This window comes from Stomoxys calcitrans, chromosome 4 (assembly GCF_963082655.1).
Source record: "Stomoxys calcitrans chromosome 4, idStoCalc2.1, whole genome shotgun sequence".
Taxonomy (NCBI): Eukaryota; Metazoa; Arthropoda; class Insecta; order Diptera; family Muscidae; genus Stomoxys; species Stomoxys calcitrans.
Genome location: NC_081555.1, coordinates 73,838,010 through 73,858,560, shown reverse-complemented (window position 1 = coordinate 73,858,560; position 20,551 = coordinate 73,838,010). Strand labels below are relative to the sequence as shown.

The following is a 20,551-nucleotide window of genomic DNA, read 5'->3' as shown; positions in this document are numbered from 1 at the left end:
GCACCGCGATCGTATATTTGGAACATTTCTTTCGACCAATCGAGACGAGTCTTTTTTTGAGAATTGATAAATTGTATGGGATCCAACGCGTACAAATTTTTTTGAGGTCAAATGCTGGTCCCACTTATGCCTAAGGTTGTTTCAATCTCACGATAGGTCGCATGGAGATCTCGCAATATCAGTTGGCGCACAGCATCAATGGTTTTCGGAACAACCAACTGATTTTGTTAGACCTTCACGAAATTTCTCTTGGAGTGCGTTTCGATCTCAGTTGAATTCACCATACCATCGATAAACACTGGGCCTTGATGGGGCTTCATCGCCAAAATTTAATTAAGTTCATCGATGCACTGTTGTTGAGTTAATCCACGTCAAAAGATGTAAAAAGAAATCGCATGAAAATGTTCACGATTTTATTTAATTTTTTGGGCGAAATGAATCTTTTAAGTTACTGTAAACAATACAAATAGCGCTCGTATGTCAAAACGTTTTGAGTACGTATAATCTAAAAAATGTGAAGCGTTACGATAGAGCTATCAGTTGGCAGATTGCAACACAAGGGTTGTCCAATCCCGAAATATAAGAGGCAATTCTTGTATTGTACTATTTTCAGTACCTTTTTGACCTGAGGAATACCGCCGTTATCGATTTTTAAAACTCCAAGAATTGGTTGGTCAATTTGGGGTTTTAAACGTTTTTCATTTTCACAGATGAGTAGTTCTCACTTTATGAAACCCACTTAGTCATTCACTTATTAGTCGAACCATTTAATTGGTATAACTAACATCGCTTCAGGTTAATAAAAATGTACATAGACCTATCTAGTCAAATACACCTTCTGTGAAAATAGACGGTATTTTGGTGTCTTAAGAATTATTATTTCAAGTGAAATAATTTTGATTTTTTTACAATTAAGTCCTGATTTCTGTTCTCCAATATCTTTGAAACCCTCATGCAAAACTAAAAAGTCCTTTTTTAGTCAAAAAAGTATCCCTTTAATGTCATTTCAATACTTGTATTTTCTTTCCATGCATTTCCCTTCATCCTAGCATAGCTTCATCCTACTTTCCGTGGTAGGACCTAACGGGGACCGTAAGTACAAAGCTAACGAAGCTTCGTTCGAATGTTTTTCAACATCTTGAGTAGAGGAATATTTTTATGTTAGATTATCATTAGAAAGACCCCAAACTCGATTACTATCTTGTCCGTTCTTCTAGTCGACCTGTCCTCCTTTTTGTAAGTTCGACCGCAAGGAAACCTATAGAGCGGTATCGGTTTTAATATCAATATTTTTGAGATTGGTCATTGCGCTCTTAATCATCAGAGTCTATGCCACTACGTTAGAAGTCAGCATAGTTATATTGCATGCACTTTAATTATTGTTCTAGGAGAAGATTTTATGATATCCTTTGCTATTAAAATCCGTATTCCTCAAAATCCACGAGCGAGAAAAATAAAACTGAATTTTGAAAAATTAAATTCAATTAAAAACAAGTAAGAGCGGGCTAAGTTCGGCCGGGCCGAGTCTTATATACCCTCCACCATGGATCGCATTTGTCGAGTTCTGTGCGCGGAATCTCTTTTTAGACAAACAAAGAATAATGAATAATAACTGTTATGTTATTGGAGCTATATCAAGTTATAGTCCGATTCGGACTATAAATGAATTGAATGCTGAACATTGTGGGAGTCACTGTGTAATATTTCAATCCTTTCGGATAAGAATTCCGTCTTGTAGGGGCTCAAGAAGCAAAATCGGGTGATCAGTTTATATGGGAGCTGTATTAAGCTATGGATCGATTCAGACCATATAAGACACGAATCTTGAAGATCATGAGAGATGCCGTTGTACAAAATTTGTTCCAAATCGGATGAGAATTGCGCCCTCTAGAGGCTCATGAAATCAAGATCCCAGATCGGTTTATATGGCAGCTATACCAGGTTATGTACCGAATTGCGCCATACTTAGTTCAGTTGTTGGAAGTCATAACAAAACACCTAATGAAAAATTTCAGCAAAATCGGATGAGAATTGCGCCCTCCAGCAGCTCAAGAAGTCATGATTTAAAATCGGTTTATATGGCAGCGATATCAGGTTATGAACCGATTTAGACCATGCTTAGCACAGTTGTTGGAAGTGATACCAAAACACCGCGTGCAAAAAATTCAATCAAATCGAACGAGAATTGCGCCCTCTAGAGGCTCAAGAAGTCAAGACTCAAGATCGGTTTGTATGGCAGCTATATAAAAACATGGACCTATTTGGCCCATTTACAATTCCAACCGACCTACACTGATAAAAAGTATTTGAGCAAAATTTCAAGCGTCTAGCTTTACTCCTCCGAAAGTTAGCGTGCTTTCGACAGACGGACGGACATGGCTAGATCGACTTAGAATGTCATGACGATCAAGAATATATATATTATTGGGACTTAGACGCATATTTCGAGGTGTTACAAACAGAATGACGGAATTAGTTTATCCCCCTCCTATGGTGGAGGGTATAATTATTAAAATATCCATCAAACACATTGTACAATAGCTATTTATACTCTGCACCACCATTGTGGTACAAGGTATTATAGATTGGTCCATTTGTTTGCAATGGACCGGACGGACGTGTTTCTGGTTGCTGCGACAAAAACAAACATACATCACTGTTGGAGGCGTTTTGTTGTAAGTGGATGGTTGTTGTATTGGAGCTGGATTCCTCAGGAACACCCCTTCACTCAATTATAGACGTAAACGGCGGTGAGTGACACGCAATTTACAAATTAACTTCGTTTTAAATTAAGCCCAAAGGCAATAAATTAATATAAAATCCACTGGAAGGAACAACAGAGACAAATATCACGGTCTGTCAGCAGTATACTTTGTCAATAAATTTGACGGTATCAGCTGTTCTCTTCTACCCAAATACTGGCTACGAGTTGCATTTACCCAACACCTTATTTAACAGGGTTGCATCTGAAAGTAGTTGTCGAGATCTATATCGGTTGGATAATGTAGTATAAATGGTGTGTGTCCTTGCTATACACTAGTACTGAATTATCGACGTGAGTCACCCGGTGTTAGATCAAATACACTATGAATACAGGGTCATTAACCCCCCGCAACAGCATTGGCTCTTTCCGCTTGAACAAATTACAAGAACTAGAAAAGATAAACGCCGAACTGTCTGAAAGGAATGAAAGATATGAAAGGCTTTGTGGTCAACTCCAAAGAGATGTTGAATCTTTAAAGTTCAAACTCAACAAGCAAACTGAATCATTTGAGACAGATGAAGAAGAGCTCCAACAAGAAATAGGTCGTTTTGATTCTCAACCTCCAAATTCTTCCGAAAACTGCAACAGTGCAGTAGCATCGCCCTACGAATGGCAAACAGTCAGACGAAACAAGCGAGCAAACGAAAGCCCAGAGCATGTTATTAATAATAACACCAAAAAACAAGCCACTACCCAAAAATATTGGTTGAGTAAGACTCCTCAAACTGCCAACCAATATGCGGATCTGGATAATGACGACGGGTCTCAACCCAACTCTAATCCGCCTCAAATTCTTTACAAACCTCCGCCTATATTTGTTGAGAAGGTTGCTAACATACAACCTTTAATATCCATGCTAAAACAAACTGTTCCAAACCAATTTGAAATAAAAACCCTGCGAAATGAACAGGTCAAGATAATGCCAAAAGACCACGAAACTTATAAAAAAATTATTGGTGAACTAGAAAAGAAAAACACTGAGTTCTTTACTTACAAACCAAAATCTGAAAGGGGATTTAAAGTAATCTTGCGAAATATGCACTCAACAGCAAATATAGACGACTTGAAAAACGAGCTCTCCCAACTTGGACATGAAGTCAAAAATATATGGAATATAAGAAGTCGTTATACAAAGGTTCCGCTTCCTCTGTTTGAGGTCGAATTGAGCACCAAGCCCAACAATAAAGATATATATTCCGTAACAAAACTTATGTCATGCGTTATTAGATTTGAGCCTCCGCGTCCTAAGAAAATAGTCCCTCAATGCTCAAACTGTCAACAATACGGCCATACAAAGTCATATTGCAAGAAAAAATCAGTCTGCATTAAGTGTGCTGGACACCATGAATCAAAATCATGCGAACGCAAAAACTGGGCAGACGAGGTAAAGTGCGCCTTATGTAATGGTAATCACCCAGCAAATTATAAAGGATGTTCAATTTATAAGCAAATTTACTCCCAACATTACCCCTCTCTTAGAAACACGAGAGAGAGTCAACAGCCTGAAACCCGAACTTTGACGACGAACCCCACATATTCAAGCGCTGCTAGAAGAACAGATTTTCCGCAAACCTCACAACAAAACACCCAAATTCAGCCACAAAATCTTCAAACGGATCGAAGTCCGCAAGTATCCGAAATACATGAAATGTTAAGCAATTTAGGAACACTTATGCAGCAGATGACAAGCCTTCTTATGAGTCTAACTTCAAAATTAACACAAATCTAATAATGAACTTTCTTAATATAGTGTTCTGGAATGCCAACGGTCTGGCACAACATACCTTAGAAGTGAAAAACTTTTTGTCTTCTAATCAAATAGACATACTTCTTGTGTCAGAGACACATTTTACCAGCAAGCATCACTTTTGTATCCCCCAATACGATTTTTACCACGTTATGCACCCATCTGGAATGGCACGTGGTGGTTCAGGAATCTTGATAAAGCAATCCATTAAGCATCACCAAGGAACCCACTACAGCTCCGATATAATTCAGGCAACAAACATCATAGTAGAAAGCATGCAAGGACCTTTAACAGTGTCATCAATCTATAGTCCACCAAAACATACCATCAAAAAAGAAAATTATATTAATTTCTTTAAGACATTAGGAAGCAAATTCATAGCTTGTGGAGACTACAATGCCAAGCACACAATATGGGGATCACGTCTTAATACGCCGAAAGGCCGACAGTTATACTGGGCTATAAAAGAACTTAATCTTCGGGTTATTTCACCATATTCTCCAACATATTGGCCGTCAGATCTGAATAAAACCCCAGATCTTATAGATTTCTGCGTTTCCAAAGGGATTTCGGCTGGCTCCGAAAAATGTTTTTCAAGCCACGATCTGTCTTCTGATCACACACCAGTCTTTCTATCATTGCACGCACAGCATATACCCCAAGATCAAAAATGTAAACTTCACAATAATAAGACTAACTGGCATTATTTTCGTTACCTAGTCAGCAAAACATTACATCAAAATTTACCTTTAAAATCAGATCAAGACATTTCTTACGCCGTAGACCACCTAGTGCAAACTATACAGAGCGCTTCATGGAACTCTACACCCAAGAAAAGTTTCATAGAATCATACAAATACCCTGCCTTTATACAGAGAAAAGTTAAAGAAAAGCGCAAGGCGAAAAAACGTTGGCAAAAAACAAAATCACCAGAGAACAAACGAAAACTTAATAAAGCAACTGCAGATTTGCAAAAGTTATTAAAATGCGTAGATAATAACCATATTGAACAAGAAATCCAAAATCTTGGGCCAACAAAGTCAACAGACTATTCTCTATGGAAAATCACGAAAAAACTCAAAAATGAGCCAAAAATCAATTACCCAATTCGAAAGTCTGGTAACTCGTGGACAAAAAGCAACTTAGAAAAAGCCTACACATTTGCCAATCATTTATACGATGTTTTCACCCCAAATAGCTCGGAAGAACCGCCCAAATGCTTGGAAACTTTCTTAAATGAACCTCATCAGCTTGACCTGCCAATAAAGAAAATTTCAAAAGCCGAAGTCTCACATGCAATAAAGATTCTAAAACCTGGTAAGGCTCCTGGCTATGACTTAATAACCCCTAAAATACTCAAAGAACTCCCTAAAGAAGGTACTGACTTCATTACGTTCATATTCAATGCCTGTTTAAAGCGCTGCTTCATTCCGCCCCAATGGAAAGTTGCCCAAGTCACAATGATCCAGAAACCTGGAAAACCATCCGATCAAGTCAAATCATATCGACCAATAAGCCTACTGCCAATAATTTCAAAGGTATTCGAATGTCTATTTCTCAAGAGATTAATGCCAATAATTGAGGAAAATAACTTGATACCAAATCATCAATTCGGATTTAGAAAGAATCACGGGACTACTGAACAAATCCACAGATTAGTGGAAACCATAAATTCTGCATTTGAATCAAAGCAGTACTGTACTTCCGCATTTTTAGACATCTCGCAAGCCTTTGACAAGGTATGGCATGAGGGTCTTCTCTACAAGGCAAGGAAACTTCTTCCAATAAATTACTATCTATTAATTAAATCATATATTCAAAAAAGAATGTTCTTCGTCCAAGAGGCCGATGAAATGAGTGATTTAAAATCTGTCAGAGCTGGGGTACCACAGGGGAGTGTGATGGGCCCAATCTTATATATCTTGTTCACATCTGATCTACCACAGACAGAGAACGCAGTGGTGGGTACATTCGCTGATGACACCGCTGTGCTAGCTGTTAATAAAAATCCACAAATAGCAAGCAATATGCTTCAAACCTACCTAAATACTTTGTGCGAGTGGCTGAAACACTGGCGTATAAAACCAAATGAAACTAAGTCTATACACGTAACATTCACACTTAACCACGGAAACTGCCCTCCAGTTCAAATGAATGAAGTCCAACTCCCGCAGGCGAATGAGGCGAAATATCTGGGACTATACTTGGACAAGAAACTAACTTGGAAAACGCACATAAAAATAAAAAGAAAAGCTTGTGATATACAACTACAAAAAATGAATTTTCTGATTGGACCAAATTCCAAGTTATCCTTAGAAAATAAGATACTTATATACAAATGCATTATAAAACCAATCTGGACATACGGTATCCAGCTATGGGGAACCGCTTCACATACAACAATCAAACTACTACAGCAACTACAATCAAAAACATTACGCAAAATTGCAGGTGCACCATACTACATAACTAATAAGCGACTACACGAAGAATTAAATATAAAAACTGTCCAGGAAGAAGTATTGTCACAACTCCAAAATTATAAATTGAGAATTCAACAACATCCAAACCCACTAGCAACAAACCTGATGAGGAACACTGAAACATTTAAGCGGCTCAAAAGAAAAGCACCGCAAGACCTACTGTAAATTTTTAACTCCACTTTAATGATGCATAAATAAATTTTATACGTGGGCCAACCACTGGGTTGGCACCATTAGTAATTATAATATACAAAATAATGTCGATAATAATGTAAATATCTATACTAAGATAGAAAGCATTAATAAAAATGAATTAAAAAAAAAAAAAAAAAAAAAAAATTTGTTTGCAACGCTTAGAAGGAGAAGAGCTATTGATAAGTATGCGGATCGGCTTAGAATCACTTCCTAATTCGATTTAGCTATGTCCGTCTGTCTGTTTGTCCATATATTCTTGTAATCAAGGTACAGGTCGCATTTGTTGTCCCATTTTCATAAAATTTTCCATAAGTCTCTTTTTTGATTCATGGACAAACACTATTGATTTTGAAAAAAATCGCTCTAGATTTAGATATAGCTCCCATATATATCTTTCATCCGATATGCCTTTTTCAAGCTATAGGAGCCACAATTTTTGTCCGATCTTTATCAAATTTAGCACGAAGGGCGTTTTTAACGTCCCAATATATGTGCGAAATTTCATTAGAATCGGATCAGATTTATATATAGCTCCCATATATATCTTTCATCCGATAAGGTCTTTTAAGGCTGTAGAAGGCAAAATTTTGGTCCGATCCTTACAAAATTTGACACAAAGTGTTTTTTGGGCGCCTTAATATGTGTGCAAAATTTATTTCTTTCATCCGATATGCTTTTTGAAGCTGTAGGAGCCACAATTTCCATCTTTACCAAAATTAGCATGAGATGTTTCTTGTGACGTCTTAATATATGTGCAAAATTTCATCTAAATCGGTCCAGATTTAGATATAGCTCCCATATATAACTTTCATCCCATATGACCTATTAAGGCTGTTGAAGGCACAATTTTGGTCCGATCTTTACCAAATTTGACACGAAGTGCTTTTTGTGACGCCCCAATATGTGTGCAAAATTTAATCAGTATCGGATCAGATTTATATATAGCTCCCATATATATCTTTCATCCGATATGGTCTTTTAAGGCTGTAGAAGGCACAATTTTGATCCGATCTTTACCAAATTTGGCACAAAGTGCTTTTTGTGACGTCCCAATATGTGTGCAAAATTTAATCAGAATCGGATCAGATCTATATATAGCTCCCATATCTATCTTTAAAGCTGTAGTAGATACAATATTGGTCCGATCTTTATAAGGTGTGTGCAAAATTTCATCATAATCGATTTAGATAAAACTCCCATATATATCTTTTATGCGATTCGACTTTTAATCGTAAAAGGTTCTATTCGATATTTCAATAGGTATGGAAAGTCTGCTTAGATTTGGATATAAGTGCTATATATTAAAAATATAACGTATACTCGGTGGTGTAGGGTCTTATATAGTCGGCTCCGCCCGACTTTTGCCTTTCCTTACTGGTTTCAATTTGTGTTATTATATTACAACATAAAAATTTAATTTCGAAATATGTTCATATGCAACACGGAAATTTTTTTTCCACTAGCTGCGACAATTTACAGTATTAAGAAAAAGCTAATGTTAATTTTTTCTTCAAATATCTTCTTTTGAGCCATATGCAAATAAATTGGGGCTCACCCCCAACTATCACATTACAATACAGTAAAGAACCCACAACCCAAAGAGGGACGAAGAAGCACATGGCCCTGTAATGGACATGGGCATGAGTTTGCCGTATGTTGCGATGCATATATGCATTTTGGCCCAAATGAATCAACAAAACAATAAAGTTAATTAAGACAAGAACATAATACCTGATGCCTCAAAAAAAAAAAAAAACGGAACAACAAAAACGTTAAAGTAAATAAAAGAAACATGTTTGAACACCTTCAAGAAGAAGAAACTGTAGTCACAAGAAGGCTATGAATGTGGAACTATGTTTTTCAGTTAAGATGTATTAGATTGGGTCGATTTTCCCCTTTTTAATATGCCATATATTACAATATATCAGATATTTTCAGCTTGCCTCTACTTTAAATTTATATTTTTCTAGTATCCGAACCCAACACCTCTATTTAAAAAAATTAAACTTGTTATTCCTTACGACCCAGTCTTATATTTCTATGCCTACACATGTTCAAATGCATGTAAACGTGATGTTGTCAATGACCTCGTTTCCGGAGGAGTGTCTGTTAGTTGTTGTCAATGCTTTTCATGATAACGCTGAGAGAATGTTAACAGAAGCCAATAGAACAATAGTTTAACGAAATGGAAAAACTTTCCAATAGTGAAAAATCAGAAAATATTCATTGCATGTATGAACGAGTGTTTGACACAAATTACTTAGGATCTAAACGTTCATGTACGATCACAAGTTGCAATTTGCAGAGTAGTAGTCTTCAAGAGATCTATGGCAACTGAACGATTCACAGTGTTGCCAAATCGAAAACTCTTGGAAATAATTCTAGAACTTCTGAACGGATAGAGATATGGACATGAAACTTTACATAGTCAATGTAGAGGTGGAATCAGAAGACGAGGCTAACACAACACTGTTGGAAGTTCTGAATACTGACTATGTTCCGCTTTCTGCAGATAAAACTCCACCATTTTAAGGCCGCTTCGTCGCTAAGCACTGAAGTTTCAGTAGTACCCAGCCTTGAAATAAATAAGTCTCCTTACTCGCTGTTTTCCCTATATATGGCACACGATTCAGAGATGCCGCCTTCAAAACTTAAGTTGCTGATTGTAGGGAAGAAGAGCCTCATTTTAGGAAGTGATGCTAATGCACATAACCAGATATGAGGATATTTGGATGCCAACGAAAGGGGTGAGCTGCTTATCGAATATATTGTATTATAAGTTGCAATCTGGCGATTTGTAATAAAGGGGATAAATTGACTTTTATAACTAGGAACAGGTAAGAGGTACTAGATATTACCTTTGTATCGGAAGACATAAGAGGAAGAATATGCGACTGTGAAGTGTTGGATGACCACAGCATCTCTGATCATCGTTATATTAGTTACGCCTTGTAGAAAATACTGCAGAAATGGTCCCTCGGCTAAACAGAAGAAAGGCGGATTGGGATTCATTTCAGCACAAATTTTACACGTCTATCCCTTCTATATTCTAGATCCGCTTGACATAATGGTCAAGCAGATCACGAAGGCCCTCAATGACTCACTTGTATCAGCATGTCATAGTCACAAACCAAGGGGCAAACAGCGACCGCCATGGTGGACCGCAGAGCTCGTTGGTCTAGGGAAGGACTGCAGAAAACTCGTCAACAGATCGAAAGCCACAAGAGCACTACACGAATGGGACATCTATAAGGCTGAGCTAAGAAAATATAAGGACGAGCTGAGAAAGAGTCTGAACAAATTTTGCGTGGAACTCTGTAGCTCCGTGGAGGATACATATGTATGGACAATGTCCAGTGAGGAAACCCTAGGACTACTCGTTGATACACATTTCCCGGGAAATTCTCCAACGGACAACGTGGCACCAGAAGAGGTTGTCATTGGCATGCATTCGTCGGAGGTTATTAGGGAAATTGTGTCTGAGCCGCAAATCCTATGGGCGATAAGAAGTTTCGACTCCTTTAAGTCGCCAGGCCCTGATGATGTATCACCGGTTGAATTACAAGCAGTGTCTGATAGACTGGTTCCCTGGCTTAGGGAGATACACTTCGCTTATGTCGGAATGTAATATATACCTGTGGGATGGAGGGAAACGAAGACCATTTTCATTCCGAAGCAGGTCAACCTTACCACACGAAGGCGAAGGATGTTCGTCCTATTAATCTGGCATCCTTTATGCTGAAGACTCTTTAGAGGTTGATAGAATCATATCTTAGGATAAAGATCCCTGCAGATCGCATGTCTCGGCATGAATATAGTAAGGCAAGTCCACTGAAACAGCCTTGCACGACCGAGTCGGCTACATAGAGGGTTCTCTCGCTGCCAAGGAATATACAATGGTAACATTTCTTGACATTGAAGGTGCTTTCAATAATGTTAAACCGACGTCAATCATGAAGGAGTTGGAGTTTCTAGGCATCAACTCTACAGCAAGAAAATTTATTAATAACTTACTTACTAAAAGATGCATTACGACAGGCTTGGGATCTGTGGATCTAAAAAGATTGGTCAGCAGAAGAACTCCTCAAGGAGGTGTACTGTCTCCTCTACTTTGGACTATAGCCATTAACAATATATAATTGTCTCTGGAAGAAAAAGGCGTTATAGTGGTCGTGTTTGCTGATGACGTGGCAATTGCGGTTAGGGGAAGGTTTCCCATCGCTGTAAGAGATATATTTCAGGAAGCTCTACTTGCAACTTCAAAGTGGGCTACCGAAAGTGGTCTGGGTATAAATCCGTGCAAGACAGAAGTAGTTCTTTTCTATCTCCTTGGGTGGAGAGAATGTTCTATTTACAGAAAGCGCAAAATACATGTGTGTGTTGCTGGACAAGAAATTGAACTTCAAAGCCAACATTTTGGAAAGGGCAAGAAAGGCCACTCTTGCCCTATACACCTGCAAGAGAGCCATTGGCAAAAGTTGGAGATTTAGACAGCGTGTCATGCATTGGGTATATACTGTAGTTGCCAGACCTATTATGTTATATGTGGTATGGTGGACGGCGCATTAAAAATTCACCTACTGCTCAATACTTCACCGGATCCAAAGGATGGCTTGTTTGTGCATCACAGCCGCGCTGAGGACGACACCATCTGGGGTGTACACTAAAGATCTAGAACTGGTCATATCGAAAAGGTTACCCGACCACTGCAGTGTGTATCAAGCGGGAATCCTTGCAATTAGGGAGTTGTGGGATGGCTAAGATGTAACATCATTACGACGATTGGCATAAATTTCTTCTCAGACAGCCAGGCAGCCATTAAATCACTGTAGAACGTATTTCTGAACACAAAAACCGCCCTCGATTGTCGCAGATCCCTCAACGAGATGGCTGAACAGTTCAAAATTCATCTGTTCTGGGTGCCGGGTCACAGAGATATACCAGGAAACTGTAAAGCGACAAGCTTGCGAGACTAAGAACTACCTTACACATTGCAGGGAAACTAGAATCTGTGGGTAAGCCTCTAGCGACATGTAAGCTAAGTTTTCAGGACCAGGCCCGAAGGCCAACGAATGATAGATGGTCACAAAGAGGGGACTGTGAACATTCCAAAACTATGTGGCCTAATCTAAACTTGAAGAAGTCTACCGCTTTGCTGTCTCTGGCTAGAACAGTAGTCTCAGTCATTGTGTCCGTCATGACAGGTCACTGTCTAATCGGAAAACATGCTGACAGACTGAGAATTGTCAGCAACGAATTTTGCAGAAGCTCGAAGAAGAAGAGATTATAAAACACAATCTGTGTCTTGCAGTGAGAAGGAGTTAAACTTTAGGTTCTCATTTCTTTGAGAACCTGTCTGATTTATCGGATGTGAACATGTGCAAGTTGTTAGGCTTATTAAAGCGATCTGGATGGTTCAACGGTAGGAACTAGAAGGCATCTTCCTTCTTCTGTTCCTTTGGTATCATAATGGATGAAACCGTCTAAGTGAGTCTGATGGCAATCTGCCACTTAAACCTAACCTAACTTAGAGGCGTTTTCCAATGTAGTGCACACCTCTACATTGACTATATAAAATTTCGTGTACATATCTTTATCCGTTTTAAAGTTCCAGATTTTTCGATTTGACAACACTGTGCGATGGTAATTTCTACCTTACCAAGGTTAAAGAGTTTATTTTATAAAATCCATAAATATGCAGATAAAGCTATCGTAAATAATTTACGAACCTTGGTTAATTTATGAACTATCACTAATCTCATTCATTTATGTACTATCCTCAATTTGATGCTGACATCAGTGTCAAAAGTAGTTTAGGTAAACATGAACTCAAATAAACTATAAATCATGAAATGTAACACATAATATAGTCCAGTCGAAACATAAACTCATTATTATGAAAATGCTGAATCGATAGCAAAAATTTCAATCAAAGTGTAAGAACGAATCAAAGTTTATTACAAACCCGAAATCAAACCAGGGTAAATAATTCCCGAAATCATCTTATTTTCTTAATGATTTGTCAAAACAATTTCCTAATTGAGGATAGTAGTTTAATTTGAGATGCAAGACTGCCTTTTTGCGTTTTTTCTTAAAATCAATAAGAGAGCAAAACAAAAATGTTAGAAAATTCCAAATCAATCTTTCGAAATGTCTGAAACAGTCCACGTTATGTTAAATGGTTTACACACAAAATTTTAGCAGTAGAACTAATTAATTTCTAGCAAAGTAACGCTGAAATCGGTGGAAAACATGTCAACCCATGTTAACTTATCTTTAAAAAATAATGATTCATGAATAAAGTATCAAAATAAATCCATTTTCTAAAATTATTTTAAAAGTGCAAAACTGAGTGTGTGTGCCAATTTTGATTACTATTTTTTGTGGGGAGTTATCTATTTTTTTTTTTAATTTTTAGTAATTATTATCAAAACGTGATAACTGAAAGAGCTTTGGTTTTGCTCTATTATTAATTTTTAGTTTTCAAAAAAAGGGCAAAAAGTGAAACATCCACTCCGTCTTGCTTTGCTTTTTTATCGTTGTTTATTATTGTTAAACTTTATCCATTTTTGTCTCCATTGTTCATTTAAGTGGTACTATTCACAAATGGGAACAGTTCATGATATTTAGTTAAGTGTTAACCACTGTGCGTAATAATTTGTTATGTCCATCGAGAACATAGCCATTTCACTAGCAGTAGCTGATACTAGTTTAAGCTTCGTATGGAAAATGTGTGTCATTCTTAACAAGAATCTAGAAAAATATTGGCCACAATTTATGAAAGAGTAGAAGAGCGACTCCAAAGAATGGGATTAATTCACCATACATTCTCCGAGAGTGAATAAAAGAAATGGGCAAAACGTTCACATAAAATAGAGCAAATATGAGGTCTGGTATTGCAATTGCCAAACACGTTTTAACTTTCATTACCGTCATTCCTACACGTCAAAATAGTGGTCACAAGAGACCGACAATCAAGGCGACTTCGCCAGTAACCACAATTTGTTCTTCTACAGCAGTGCAGCGTGACGACCATGGTATGCTCCCATGAGAGGGCGAGATAGCGGAATATTGTAATGTTCCCAACATGGTGACGAAATGTAAAATCCCCAATTCTGTTTTTCATGGGCACTCAACTAAAACATGTCTCAACTAAATCCCATGAAAATAGGTTGAACATTAACTTGTATTGGCAGGTTGTCTGCAACTCATTTTGATGCTTTAAATACCATTCTACATATACATACAGCATACCTCGACTATTGACTGCCCTTTTAAAAAACAATAATTTATTTAAATCACGAAAACTAAATTCGGGCCGTCAAAATACATTTCATTACGAGCGACTGATTGAAATTTTTTCATTGAATATTCATAGAAGAAGCAAATTAAAGCAAAGTCGGTGTAAATATGGAAATATTTATAGTGCATCATTATACCATATTAATACCATGTACTAATACTAATTTTGTGAAATTGTTTGCCACGGCCACCACAGAGCTAAGGCATACAAATTTACCGAGCTTATTGCTGGAAATGGAACATAAGCCATATCGGTTCATATTTGGATATTTCTTCCATATAAAACGATCACTCTATTAGGCTTTCTAAGCCCCTAGGAGCCTTTTATTTATCAAATTGAAGTATATTAAGTATCTCTAAGAGTAAATAGCCAAATAGATTGAAATTGGGTGGGCATTTTAGTTCCTTTTAGTGATCGTTCCTTTTGATTCAGTTCCACAAAAGGAACTATTTCCTTATTCATTTGTGATCCCATTTTTTGTTTCCTTCATACAAAACAAAAAGAAAACTTTGAATTTTATTTTGATTCTTAAATGACTGTATAAGAAATTGAATTTGAATTCAATTAAATAAATGCTGAAAAAAACACGAATCAAAGCGCACCAAAACAATTTAGATTTGTTGACGATAACAAAAAAAAATAAGATGTGGAAAAATAAGATGATGCCACCACGTTTATTTATTTGGACCACAACATTCATTTATTTTCCATTCACAACGTCCACAGTTTTTGCCTGTTGAAAAATATGACGCTTTTATTCGTTGTTGTATGAAGATCAAAATACGGCATGTCAATAAGCTGATCTACAAATTAACAAAAAGGAATAATAGAAAATCATTATTCCCTTTTCCTCCATAGCTTCTTCGTTTCCTCCATAGCATAGTTCTTGCCTTGAACTAGTTCCAGCAGTTCCTTACTTGGATAAGTTCCAATAAACTAGTTCCATACGGGACTACCCGACTCTAGCCAATAATTAGATATAGCCCGGATATAAAACGGTCCCCTAGATGACTGAACTTTTTATATTACTGGCGTACCCCGTGTTTTCACCATCTGTGAACATTTTTTGAAAGTCGGTTCAGCCGTATTTGAGTCTATTCGGAACAAACAAGGTTAGGATGAAAAGAGGGTGCGGATATTAATCCGCCCCATCCCACCATGAACATACACCTAAGCTAGTAATCGGTTTGTTGTGCTCTCTAAATACTGAAAAGTAAACTCGAAAATGAAAATCTAAGTTAGGAGTTCCGTGCTACTTACAAAGTCCTGGTATTGTGTCCCCACTTAAGTGCCGGTATTTGTACCACGAAAGGCGGGCAATGACATAGGAAATGCTCCAACGTCTCACCATCTTAGCAACATGCCCTACACATACTATCACTTGCTGCACCGATTTTACAATAGAAGCTATACTGACCTCCTCCTTACTTCCTTTCAATAATAGCCTCGTCTTCCCAATATCTAGACCACCCCATAGGATTTTTTCATCCTACCGACCGTTTCGCTGTTCCACAATGTTACATGCGCATTCGTCGCCCACGCTCTTAACTCTAACTGCGTCGACCCGTAGAACAGCAGTTCTCTGGCCTTCACCACGAAATCGTCTGCATTCTCATTCCCAGTTAGTCCGCTATGGCCCGGAACCCAAACGCTGCGGATCGTACCATTCTCAGAAAAGGCTTTAATCTGCTTCTTACATTCCAAGACTGTTCTTGATCTTACCGTTCTGGTTATTATTGCCTTTATGGCCATTTTACTGTCGATAAATATGCTCATACGCGACATCCTCGCGTGAACGCCACACCACCTCACGAATTATGTGATCGCCTGGTTCTCCACCTGCAGGACCGTATTATGGCCAGGCAGTCTAAAACAGATCTCTGTCCCTGGGTTCTCAATGTAGACCCCCAGACCCACTCTGTTCTCTAACTTTGATCCATCCGTATAACATGATCCTGCAGATGGCAATAATAAGGTTCTGTCAATCCAAGACTGTGCCGATGGCAGCAGTGCCTCACACTCGACCTCAAGTGTCGTCTCAGTTATCCGATCGGAAACCTCTTCCCTTCCTTCCAGGTTTCCTATCGCCTCGATTATACCGCGACGTTATGAGCTGCTCCCATCCTCAATCCATTCTTCCATCGCCTTTAGTCTCATAGTCGCAGTGGCTGCCTCACTCTTAATATGTATGTCAATGGGCCGGATATATAGAATAGTCTCCAGTGCCCTAGTGGGCGTGGTCCTCATCGCACCGCCTATGCCAAGACAACATATTCTCTGAGCCCTTATGTTGCACTTTTTCTCCATAGCAGTGCACCAAACTACTGAGGCGTAAATAAGTATTGATCTAATCACGCTCCTGTAGAGCCAGTGGACTTTCCTCGAATTCAGGCCCCATTTCGAGCCAACGGCCCGTCTACATAGTGCCCAACATCTGTGAGCCTTCTGAGAACGCTCCTGAATGTGACACTTCCAATTCTGTTTCCTATCCAAGATCTCTCCTAAGTATTTGACCTTGTCAGATATCGAAATCGTTTTATTGAGGAAGCGTTGATCGTCAAATTGGCCCACCTTCATCTTCCTCGTGAACAGGCATATTTCAGCCTTCTCTGGGTTAACATTGAGACTTCTGGGTCTTGTCCAGTCATATGCCATATGCAAGACCCTTTCGGCCCTTGCGGTTTATCCAGTTTCTAAGGACCCGATCTACCCGGTACTGGTCAAAGGATTGGATCAATATGTCGGTCCGCATGTTCTTAAACGCCCCCTTAATGTCAATGGAAACCGCTAAAATGTACGTCTTGGCATCTATTTTATGCACAATCTCGTGCAGGGAAATCTCCATCGACCTTCCCTTGACATTGACATGCTGTTTGTATTTGCGCAGTTCGCTGGTCTAAAATTAAGACAAAAATTTTTTCAGTGTATTTATGGAAAAGTCATTGAATGAACTTGTCAAATTCGATCCATGGTATATACGATTCGGCCGAACTTAACGCAGAAAAAACGCTCTTAAGAATATAAATAGTCTCATAGTAAAATTTGATTTGTCTACTAAATCTCCTGCAATAATGACTTTGAAAGATGACTTGATTGTTTATTAAAAAATGCTCGACTGAGTTTATTGAATCCCTTAGCCTTTTAAGTGGTCGAACTCGTCCCACTCTATTCTTTACATAGACAATTTGCTCAACAATGCAGTTACCGGAACTTAAAACAAAATTCCGGAATAGGGTATGATTCATTTAAATTTAGGGGACACAACATACGTTTCTTTTCTTATATCAAAACTAAAATGACTAGCCTATCTTTGTTTTGCGTCCTACCTTTATGAGACTTGGCCAAATATTTTAAATATGTTGTCATTTTCTGTATGGGTGGTTCGTATTACTTTTGCAATGTTTTGTTCTTTTAGTTAAATAAAAAATATCAATATTCTCATAGCATACGCATTTGTAATCAACTGTTCCATTATTTCACTTTAAAAGTATTTGTTCATGATAATTCAATGTAAAGTGTTTGTCCAATTAGTAAGTAATCCGTTCGACCATACTTTAAGAAATATTTTTGTCCTAGCTAACCAATATTGTTATTTGTTTCTTTTCTAACATTCTTCCTTCTACAACCCTCAACCGCTATCATGTCGTTACTTACTTCAAATTTAAGCGTCTTAAGAATCCTTTCAAAAAACGAAAACAGTTTTTGTACGGCGGAACAGATGCCATACTCTGGGAATCTTTGGTGAGTCAAACAAACAGCAATGTTTACACAAAATAGGTATATTGAGAAATTTTAAAACATTAACATCTTTGGCCGATTTAAGCCTACATTTTTTTTTTGGTTAATCAAATAATTCATAAACAATTTTTATGAAATTCAAATTTTAACACATCTTTTAAATAGATTATATATTATTAAAGAAGTTTGTTTAGATTGCAAATGGAGATCTACTTGGAATATAACATTCTTTAGGAAACCTAATAGTTTTTTCCATTCTAAAATAATAGTATGACACTATTTTACATTACCTCTAACTATTATAAAGGGTAATTTTTTAGCTATTAGCTTTTTATTTGGTTTAACAGCTTACGCACCTTTCGTGTTTTGTTTCACTGTCAAATATCTTCTGTATGATCTATAATTTAACCAGGAATTGTCTTACAAACAAACAACGCTTGCAAATTATTGAAGTTCAGTGTTCAATAAACAGAATTGTCGATTTTGGAGAAGGTCAGCCCGAAGTATGGCAAGAGCTACCAATGCATACAGAAAAAGTCTCAGTTTGGTGCGGTTTATGGGCTGGTGGCACCATTGGACCGTACTTCTGCAAAGATGATGCGAATCAAAACGTAACTGTGAATAGTGAGCACTACCGTGGAATGCTATCTATCATTTTTGGACCATTTGAGGCGCAGTCATGGTAAAGATTTGCATGAAATTATCTTCAAACAATAAGTAATATGGACCATCCTATCGGTTTAAATAAAGATTTTATGCTTTTTTCTGAATTTTATGTTTTTTTTAGAAACTTTCCTATAGCTACATTACATTCATATGTCGTATGCATATTTTGACTCGCAGAAGTAGAATCAGATAATATTTTGCCCTATTTTTGTACAAAAACTTGGTGTTGAAAAAGTTTTATTAAAGGAATATTTGGAGGCTTGAGATAAAATAAGTAAAAATATGCTATGTTTGGCCGAGTCGATTCTTAGGATCCCTCCATCATGGATTCTGCAAAAAATTTCCACAAATTAACTCAGTTGAAGACAAATGTGTATTTTGCGTTCATATGTGTAAGTTTCTGAAAATCAGGCAAAAATTTTGTATTTAGTTCCTAGGGACAGTAGAAAACTTATCGGGAGATCGATTTACAAGGGAGCTATATCAGGTTATAGACCGACTTGGACCGTACTTGGCACATTTGCAAAATTTCAGCCAAATCGGATAGGTTCGGTTAGGCAAGGTAGAAAGGAGGTGTGGATATTAATCCGCCCATGCCACTATGGTTATAATCCTTAACCAGTAATCGGCTTGTTGTACGCTCTAAATTCTACAAAGTAACCTCGAAAAAGGAAATCTAATTTAAGACTTCCATGCTATTGCAACATTTTTAAATGATTTCCACACCCCATAGTTAGTTTGAAAGCCGGGAAATAACATAGGAAATGCTCCCCACATGCCATACACATACTATCAATATTTTGCATTTTAAAGTTTTTTTCCAATTAGGACGTAGATCATTAAATTTCACAATTTCTGTTTGTTTCTCTTTCGTGACGAGCTCTAGGTATCAAATACTCTCAATTGCCTCACCGATTTTGCATAAGTGAGCTCGTAGTCCTATGTGGCCATATTTGGACAACAATTGTGGCTTCTAGGGGTTCAAGAAGACAAATCAGGAGATCGATTGATATGGGAGATATATCAGATCATTGACTGATTTCGGCTGTATTTGACACAATGGTTTTAAGTCACAAAAAAAAAAACACTACGTGCACAATTTCTGTTTTTATGAGAGCTACACCCAAATCTGAACCAATATGACCCATTTGCAATCTCCAATAACTTATATAAATAAGAAGTCTCCGTGAAAAGTGGATATCTCTATTCGTTCGACCCCTATCGTGATTTCGATAGACGGACGGACATGGATAGTTAGCCTTAATATAACAAGGCGATCCAGAATATATACATTTTATGGGGTCACAGATCAATATTTCGAAGAGTTACATACGGAATGACTAGGTTAATAAATATACCCCTGTCATGAAAACAAGTTAAAGTCCGATTCGAACCATAAGTGAATGCTGAACATTGTAAAAGTCATTGTGTAATATTTCAGTTCATTCGGATAAGAATTACGCCTTGAAGGGCTCAAGAAGCAAAATCGGGAGATCGGTTTATATGGGAGCTGTATCAAGTTATTGATCGATTTAGACCATATTAGACACGTATGTATGTTGAAGGTCATGAGAGAAGCCGTTGCACAAAACTTCTGCCAAACCGGATGAGAAATTATACCCTCTAGAGGCTCAAGAAGTCAAGATCCCAGATCG

At 37.6% G+C, this 20,551-nt stretch overlaps 1 protein-coding gene across 4 annotated transcripts in view; it reads left to right on the top strand.

Moving 5' to 3' along the window:
• LOC106086286 (uncharacterized) overlaps nt 1-20,551 on the top strand; it is a 245,847-nt gene that overhangs the window by 85,225 nt on the left and 140,071 nt on the right. For 2 of the 4 annotated variants that reach the window (XM_059368154.1, XM_059368156.1), the window contains exon 3: nt 18,159-18,233. The exons of the other annotated variants lie outside the window; for them this stretch is intronic. In XM_059368154.1, coding sequence (XP_059224137.1) covers nt 18,159-18,233 — 75 coding nt within the window. The remainder of the gene's footprint in view (nt 1-18,158; nt 18,234-20,551) is intronic. 4 annotated transcript variants of the gene reach the window in all.